At 40.4% G+C, this 8,887-nt stretch overlaps 2 protein-coding genes across 2 annotated transcripts in view; both read left to right on the plus strand.

The window, feature by feature from the left end:
• lrrcc1 (leucine rich repeat and coiled-coil centrosomal protein 1) overlaps nucleotides 1-8,887 on the plus strand; it is a 21,749-nt gene that overhangs the window by 4,806 nt on the left and 8,056 nt on the right. Inside the window, exons 6-13 of the mRNA XM_034886693.1 lie at nucleotides 492-677; nucleotides 1,185-1,384; nucleotides 2,836-2,998; nucleotides 3,995-4,143; nucleotides 5,620-5,824; nucleotides 6,430-6,569; nucleotides 7,687-7,888; nucleotides 8,498-8,683. Of these exons, the coding sequence (XP_034742584.1) occupies nucleotides 492-677; nucleotides 1,185-1,384; nucleotides 2,836-2,998; nucleotides 3,995-4,143; nucleotides 5,620-5,824; nucleotides 6,430-6,569; nucleotides 7,687-7,888; nucleotides 8,498-8,683 (1,431 nt within the window). The remainder of the gene's footprint in view (nucleotides 1-491; nucleotides 678-1,184; nucleotides 1,385-2,835; nucleotides 2,999-3,994; nucleotides 4,144-5,619; nucleotides 5,825-6,429; nucleotides 6,570-7,686; nucleotides 7,889-8,497; nucleotides 8,684-8,887) is intronic.
• e2f5 (E2F transcription factor 5) overlaps nucleotides 7,729-8,887 on the plus strand; it is a 19,560-nt gene continuing 18,401 nt past the window's right edge. The window contains exon 1 of the mRNA XM_034886731.1: nucleotides 7,729-7,738. The gene's annotated coding sequence lies outside the window, so the exon portion shown is untranslated. The remainder of the gene's footprint in view (nucleotides 7,739-8,887) is intronic.

Here is an 8,887-nt window from a genome sequence, read left to right on the forward strand (position 1 = left end):
ACACACACACACACACACACACACACACACACACACACACACAATCCCTTGTAAGAAATTTGGGTCAAATTGACCCAATTCAAATTCTTACAAGATAAATGGTAGAAACTACATTTTTTCATTGTGTGATTTTTCATTGCCAAGCCTGTCTCTCACTTTCCCAAAGTGTTAACAAGAAAATTGTTTGGGAGACTTAAGTAACTAGACCATCTTGCTGTGAATTGATAGTGATGAACTAATTGATCCACTGTGTCACCCTGTAGCCCAAGTTGTAAATAGCAAATCCCCAGTAGTCACTTTAATGCTGGAATATTATTTAATTTTGTGGATTTATAGCAGGGTGGCGAATGTTAGGGAGGCTGATCTCTTTACCAATAACTTACTTTATACACTTATTGCAATAGAAGGCAATCTTTTTTTTAAAAGAAAAAACAGCTGCAGTGTAACACACCCAAATGGATAAAAGTAGCACATTTAAGTTTCCATTGCAGGTAAGAGAGGATGTCCCTCTTACTACACCCCGCATTGATGAGGTGCTGACCCAGTTTCGTCAGCGGATTGCCACCGAAGCAATCACAGATCCAGCTGCACAGACCACGGTGTCTGATCCAGCAGACCCAGTTAATGAACAACGCATCAGGAAACTGGAGCACCAGGTGTCCCAACTTATCCAGAAGGTGTTTATTTAACTCTGCTGAAAGCCATCAATTCATGATAAGGAAGTATTTGTACGTGGTATACTGCAGGCGAAGAGATAAACATATTAACATAGTTAGTCTGTATAGCGAATGGTCCTTTTTAAAAAAAAATAAGTTATGAATCGCATAAAATATAAAAAAACTGGAGTATTTCATCATTTTCAGATTCAAGAGAACATTTGTCTCTAAAGAAGCCTGTTGAGGATGCTTAATTTATCAGTTCTAGATGAAATATTCATGATCTTAGGGCTGCATCCCAGCTTTGATACAACATATATTATTTCTTTAACTTAAGTGTGAATTCCTTTTATTTGAATTAGATTTACACTTGTTTGTGTTCCTGTTTCCTGTTGCTGTTATGCCTATCAAACATACCCTAGGTTTTAGTCATTCATTATTTAGTTTGCATTCATCCAAACATTTAGACTGTTTTTAATTTTTCCCATCACATATTATGATTATTTCTGCAATACTGTATGTACCCAGGCCCCTGCGGTTGACAGATCCAGTAGCTCTACTCATTCAGGGGTCCCGGTACAGAAAGCCAAGAGGGACACAGATCGCACGTCAGAGAGTGAGTGTGACAGCGGGAAGGAAAACAGGAGGCTCACCGGGATCCCCAAACACCGTAATAGCACAACACAGAGGACGACCCCCAAGGGGACCAGGGGCCGGAGATCAGACAGGTGAGCAAAAAAAAGTTTTAGTTGTCATGTTAACTGCTCTGTAATGAAAATAACTTGTTTTCCCCTCATGTTGACATGCGTTCTCCCTGATTTTGTTAAATGAGTTAACTGCCACCTACACAAATCTGAAACTCTTTTTAATGTTTTAAAACTCAACTGTGCAAAGATATTTTAAGCGCTTTTGGACCCTAACCAACATCAGGCACTGTACCTTTGAGTAAAGATAATCAATTTCAAACACGTTGCTGACACAGAAGTGTTTATAGAATAGAATAGAATGCCTTTATTGTCATTCTACACAAGTGCAGTACCTGTGCAATGAGATTTAAGCAAACCCTTTACAGTTTAAACAAAAAAATATACACTATAAAATGTAAGTTTTCACATTTCCAATGCAGAACTTGATATAGTCCAGTACTGTTCCTGTGAATATTTCCAGCTCCTGGTGTTTGAATAAGTCCCAGTCGGTCTGGCTGAAACAGTCCTGTGGCTTGGAGAATGCATTCGACTTTTTTCTGTTATCTATTTTTGTAAAATGCTGCCACACTGCCGATGGCTTCGACATGGTAGAGGAGGGCTGAATGGAAATTAAACACTCACAATTAAATAAATATTCTGCAAACCACTAAACCAAGGCCTTCTAGTTCTTTCTTCAATCTGTCTCCAGCGGGTTGGGCTAATCCAAAAAAAGTGAAAACAGGGGGGGTGTTCTGAAGGCAGACTGTTACCTGTGAAACAGGGGTGCTCTGAAAACACCCCCATTAGCAATTAGTGCTTTCCACCCATAGACCATAACGGTCTATGCTTCCACCTGATGAAATTAACATGGCAAAAAATAGACCTATCAGAATTTTGGTCGAGCCAGAACGTATCGACCAATAAATTGACTAGTCGACTGGGAGATTACAGCCCTAATACACAGCCATGTATATATCGCTCCACGCATGGTGTATTTGGCAAAGTTTGCCTTCATAATAATCAAACACAATATGCAGCAATGGATATTTCCATTTTGTTCAGCATGCATCAACCTAATATCATCAGCTTTCTTGATGATTAACAAAATTCTTTTACCTCTCAGCTGCAAGGCGATGATACATTTTCTTCTCTGAGCGATGTGGTAAACCTTACTCCTTTCCGTTACAAATTACAACAGTCATCTCACTTCCATGATTATTGATGATCTACCTCTCCACTTTGCTTCATCAGCCACTGTTGACATGTACTGGATTCAATATCCAGTATTTACTTAAGTAAGCTTCCATCTATCCTCATCTAAGGCAGGGGGATTTTAAAATATTAGCTCAAAATTCAATTCAAAGTTGTTTAAACTCTGTAAAAGTGAGCAAGTTGTCAGCTTTGACCTTTATTGAGCCAAAGATTTGGTTGAGGGATTTTTATAATCCATTTTACAGCTGGTTCTATACCTTTTTGATTTGTTCTATGTGTAGCGATCAGGAGAATCGTAAACAGAGGAGTTCAAAGTCTGTTGAGGGTTCCAGGAGGAAAGATGGCACTGCAGGGGGTAAAGATTTAAGAAGGGGACCTGTGAGAGCTTCTAAGGCCTCAAGCGACGTGAAAACCAAGTCCACTGAGGAGGAGGAAACCTACAGGGTATGAAATATGCCTCTATACAAGAGGGGAGTACACATCCTCTGGGGGTTTGTACCCATATTTTTGTGAAAAGTTTGTAGGTATTGTTTTTATTTAACCCACAACCATTGCACACCAACATGCACATACAGGATCAGAATAATAGATACCACTTATAAAAGTAACCACAAAACAAAGACTATAACAATAAAGTTAACATTTTTCAGTAGACGTTTTGAGATTACTCCAGTCAATGATCTAATAAATGTTACTTTATTATTGTTATTATTATTATTATTATTTAGTCTCAAAACATCATAACACAACACTCAGGAGTCAACCATCCGGACCCCTGGGGGTCCCTGAATCCCACTTAGACTTATGGTTGCATAAACAAATGAACACTCGTTAAGAGTATACATACATAGCATATTTTCCATTCCCATGTAATATACCAGCCACCATATTTCCTTATTCCTATATAGGGAGTATATTCAGTCTCCAACCTTCACCCTGGCTAAGGGTGTCCCTTCTACGCTCAAAAGATATTCTTTGTTCTATGCATTCTTCTTTCTTGTCAAAACCTGGTGCCTACATTACCCGCAGTGCAGTGGTTTGTGTGTGTTATGCTAGTAGCGGATACAGTAGCCTTGTGCCGTTAGTCTAAAGCAGAGATAAGGAGTGGGCTACAGAAGTCTAGTAAGCTCACTTCTATGTAACTCCACACCCCAGACGTCTCTCATTTATAAACTTGTAGTCTTCAGCCCCGATCGATGCTGACTCAAGTGAATTTATCAGATTTCATGTCGCTCTTCCTGGAGCCACAAAAGGCTTTATACAACTTATTTTGACATATGCAGTAACAGTTCAAAAGACCTGTAAAGACACTTTGGTGGGTAAAATCAGTGGAGCGCTCCTTTATTTTTATCAATATTTTTTACAGGAACTAACTAATACTTGTAAAAACATTCAATTTTGTTTAAACATTTGTGTTTTTGTCTATGTGCATGTGTCAAGACTATTGTGGAAGAGCGTGACCAGGAAAGGGAGAGGCGTTGGAAGGCTGAGCAGGCTGTGAGGAAACTAACAGAGGATCTAAAGTGCCTGCAGACGAAGGTCAGCGAGGAAAAAGACCTGCAAAGCATGGCCCTGCACACCACCGACAGGTGAGAGGAAAACTGGTTGGACACATAGATGCACATGTATGCACACAAACATTCACATCGGTGCAATAGCTCTAAAGCAGACGTCATGATGAAAAGGGATAATTGAACTGGTCTCTGTGGATTTGGAGTTGTCAACTGCATAATGGATTCTTATCTGTTCAGCCGTCTTCATCTTTTGTATTGGCTCATCTGATACCGGTGGCCGCTGCCTGTCTCATTCCTAAACAATGAGTATCAATCCCACCATTACAAATTCCTCACTCTTACTGTCCCATAGCATGAAATGAAATCAAGCACACATTTTGGCTCCATTTGTCCGAAAGCTTAAAGTCTGCCAGCGGTTTAGTATAAGTAAAAAGCGGTTTAGTATAAGATCATTAACCTGTGCACTAGGCCTGCACGATTAATCATTATAAAATCCCGATCTTGATTCACCCTGTTCAAGATTTAATAGATTTAAAATGTCTGTCTTTTTTAAAGACTTTGATTGTCATCTACTTTTACGACCTGACTGCAACACAAACGCTACTACCTTCTTCTGTGAGTTTTAAACAAAGACTGTATTAAAGGTTTTAAAGCACTCCCAAGCGCTGCAGTGCTCTCTCTTCTCTTCATTGAAGCCTCTATGTTTACAGGCTTGTGGTGATGAGCAATGTGCTACAGGTGCCAAATAATATTTTTGGTACTGCCAATGTGTTTTGTTTTGTCGTGGTTCATGTATAAAGCAAATATTCCACTTCATAAGAATAAAATTGTGGCAGAGAATCGTGATATCAATTCTAAGCAAAAAAATTGTGATTCATATTTTTCCCTGAATTGTGCAGGCCTGCTGTGCAACCATCCTGCTTACTGTATATACCTTATATTTAAATTCCAGTGTGTATAGTTACCTATAATTAAATATTCCTATATAGAACCATTTGACTGTAACACTGCACAGATACAGCCAGGTGTATTCTGTGCACTGTTCTTGCTTGCATCACACTATACTTAGATAAATCTGCATTATGGTTGTAATTAGCAGCCTGGTGACAAGCATATGTCAGATGTATTACATGAATCAATCTTAACTGTCACTTTGTAATGATTCTGAACACCGCTGCTACTGTTGAGTCGCTTGCTCATCATCAGGAGGCAGATTACAGTGAAATGATTCATGGCTAATTTAAAGAGAGAGCCGTTGCAGGTGGTCGTACAGTTTTTCTTAGTTTTACGGTGTGTCCTGAATTCTTCAAGCTTTTTCTTTACATTTTCTTTTTCACCAGACTGCCTTTTTGTATAATGTTATTTTTTAATGTAAGATTTTTACGATGTCGTAATGTCAGACTTCTTCAGTTTCAAATCACATTTTTAATGGTGGGAGATAAAACACAGGATAATCAAGGGCATTAAAAAATTGGTATTGGTTGCCTTGATATTTTCCAGTCATTCAGGTTATTTCTCCTGCTGCTCTTATCGTGTTTTCTCCCCATGCAGAATGAAAGAATTGTTGCTAAGGGAGCGATCGGGGCGCTCTGAACTGCAGACCCGTGTTGAGGAGCTGGAGGGGAGGTGTCAGTCCCTAACCCAGCAGCTAGAGCGGGCCCGCAACAGTGAAGAGCAACACAAGACTGCTCTGCGCAGACTGGAGGAAAGCATCTCCCATGGAGAGGCACTCAGGGCTTGCCAACAGGCTGAGGAGGTGCGACATTTGGTTTAGTATACCTGAGAACTCTTGTATTGCCATTTTGATACAGATAGTGTGCATTTTGGGGGCGGCTGTGGCTCAGTGGTAGAGTGGTTGTCTGCCAATCGGAAGGTTGGGGCTTCAATCCCTGGCCCTGCAGTCCCATGTCAAAGTGTCCTTGGGCAAGACACTGAATCCCAAGCTGCGCATCGGAGTGTAAATGTGTGTGAATGTGTATATGATGAGCAGGTGGCACCTTGTACGGCAGCCTCGGCCACAGCGTATGAATGTGTGTGAATGGTGAATGTATCCTGTATGATGTAAAAAGCGCTTTGAGTAGTTGTTAAACCTAGAAAAGCGCTATATAAATACAGCACATTTACATTAACATTAAGTCAGGAAATCAAAGCAAGTTTTATTTTTATTAGTCATGTACATATGAAAATATCATGCTCTTAACCCCCTATGTCACTATCATTTTTCCTAACCGATGTAGTAGTTTAGTCAGCTCTCCTGTAGAGTGAATAAATATAGCCAGATGAAAGAATTCAGCAGGGATGGGTCATTCAGCTCTTACGATATGTTGTAAAACATGGTATAAGACATGCTGATCTCCTCAGATGAAGCGGCACCAGGAGCTGGAGAACAAGGCAGCAGCTCTGAAGAGAGAGTTAGACATCCAGAGAGCATCACTGTGTCAGCACAAAGACAAACTGCAGCAGATGCATGAGCTGCTGGCATCAAGGGAACAAGAGCACAGGTACACCTGGAAGATTTTAATTTGAATCACTGAAAGATGTGTTCTGTGTGCTAAATATCAACTTTACCCCCTTTTGAAAATGGATTATCTGTTTTCTCAATCAACTTTGAACCTATGATTAATAGGCTCCTGCACGTATACGATTGAATAGTTTTGGTTATTTCACATGAGATGTTTCTGTATTTGTTTTGGGGGTTGGTTTTAAAGAAATCAAAAATCTGATCCAACCACAGTTACATTGTTCTGATGAAGATTTGTTGAGTTGCTAAATGTTTTACTCTTGACAAATAATACGCAAGTACTGTATGTTTATTTCCTAAACTTAGCCACTTATTTGCTCATGAGTACCCATTGTTATAGAGAAATATACCTAAAGGATAAGTTCACTAGCTTCAGGTTTGTTGTAACAAACAATAGTCAGGTCACCATATGAACTTAGAATTTTTTTTGCTTGTTGTAATAATTACTCCAGTTTATTTAAAGCGGAAGTGAAGTGGAGCGATTTTCATTTTGGCGCCTATGTTATATAATCCGGGAAACAGGAGCGGAGCTGCCGCTCCGGCCCACGCTACAGTGATTGTTTCATCGTCTACTCTATTTCTTTTAGCAAATGTGTCAAGTTAGGTAGGTAATTAAACACAGGAAGGCTGCAGCCTAGGCCAATACAAACTAAAACCAATTTCAAAATAAAACAATAAGGTTTATGGTGATTTTGGTGGTCTTGATTTGTCAGATGTTTCTAGAGTGAGACACACAATCAGGCACACACATGCACACACACAAACAAACACACACACACACACACACAGTTTGGAGTGGCCTGGCTGGAGGTGGAAGGGGTTTTTGGAGGACTACCGTAAACACAAGGAGCAAGAGAGAGAGAGCCATGCTGTAGAGCGAAGAGGAGCAGGTTTTCTTTTGGGCGCAGAGAAATGCACATCTGGATGTATTGTGAATAGCCAGGCACCCAATTGGGCACAAATCTGCGCTTTGCAGCGTTTCACAGGCGGTGTGTTACATCAACAAAGAGGATAGTTCAGTAACAAAAAAATGCTACATATAATAAATAAACAGCAAAAACTGACCGGTTGATCATCCTTTTTTTTTTTTATTATAGAAAACAGCTGGAAATGCGGTTGCAGCCTGGCGGGGCAGATTTCCGTGAGGCAGTGGCAAAAGAGGTTGCCTCAGTGGAAAAGAGACACAACCACAGGGAGGTGGAACTGCAGGATAAACTGGCGGAGGGCAGGAAACAGTACGCTGCTCTGGAAGACGAGTTCCGCATGGCGCTAACCATTGAGGCTGCTCGATTCTCTGAGGTCTGCTAATAATGGACGCATGCCATACAGATGGCCTGTAATCAAGTAAAGTGTTGTCCTAAATTTGACTCTCCAATCTCTGGAGAGTCCAGGTGATAATGTGTTACTGTCCAGTAAAAAGTGAAATGATTGAACTGGAATTGATCCCAATCTAGATAGATTTAGTGGATTTTTTTCCCAGCCTGATGGTTAAAGCAGAGATTGAATTAGGGTCATCTGACTCTGGACACAGTCTGTGATTGCCACAGGAAGAGAGCTATACAAAAGGATTGGATTTGAATCAGTCTGCTCTTTCTCGTTATGGTTACAGATTTCAATCATGCATTCTGCACAAAAACATAATCTAGTCTTGATTGCTACCACTTGCACACTTTTCTAACATTTCTCTACTCCAACCTTTGACCTGAATGGGATTCACATTGCTAGCCAAGAATTCTCTAGTAGAAACCTTTAAAAAAAAGTTTTCTTTAAATCCGTTACTCTGTCACCTTTTCCTCAGAATTTGACAGTGATGATAAAATTGTTGAGTCAGGTAATGCTTGAACCAAAGTGCTTCACTATGTTCAACTAATTCGCATTCAGTTCCACATCCTCACTCTGCTTCTTTAGGTAAAGGAGGCTTATGATCAGACGACTGCAGAGCTTTGGAGGCTCAAGGAGACCCTCGGCCAGTCCCAGCAGAGGGAGAAGAAATCGGGCTCACTGGTGCAGGAGCTCACAGCCATGGTCAAAGAACAGAAGAACCGTATCACTGATCTCATCAAAGCCAAGAGAGATGCTGTCACTGATCTGCAGGTACAGCAATAAAGTAGAAGAGTGAGATCTGAATAAATGAATAAGAATAAATTGTTCACAGGTTTGAAAAAACACATTCTATATACACTCACCGGCCACTTTATTAGGTACCCCATGCCAGTAACCGGTTGGACCCCCTTTTGCCTTCAGAACTGCCTCAATTCTTCGTGGCATAGATTCAACAAGGTACTGGAAGCATTCCTC

The sequence above is a fragment of the Etheostoma cragini genome, chromosome 12, assembly GCF_013103735.1.
Source record: "Etheostoma cragini isolate CJK2018 chromosome 12, CSU_Ecrag_1.0, whole genome shotgun sequence".
NCBI classification, from domain to species: domain Eukaryota; kingdom Metazoa; phylum Chordata; class Actinopteri; order Perciformes; family Percidae; genus Etheostoma; species Etheostoma cragini.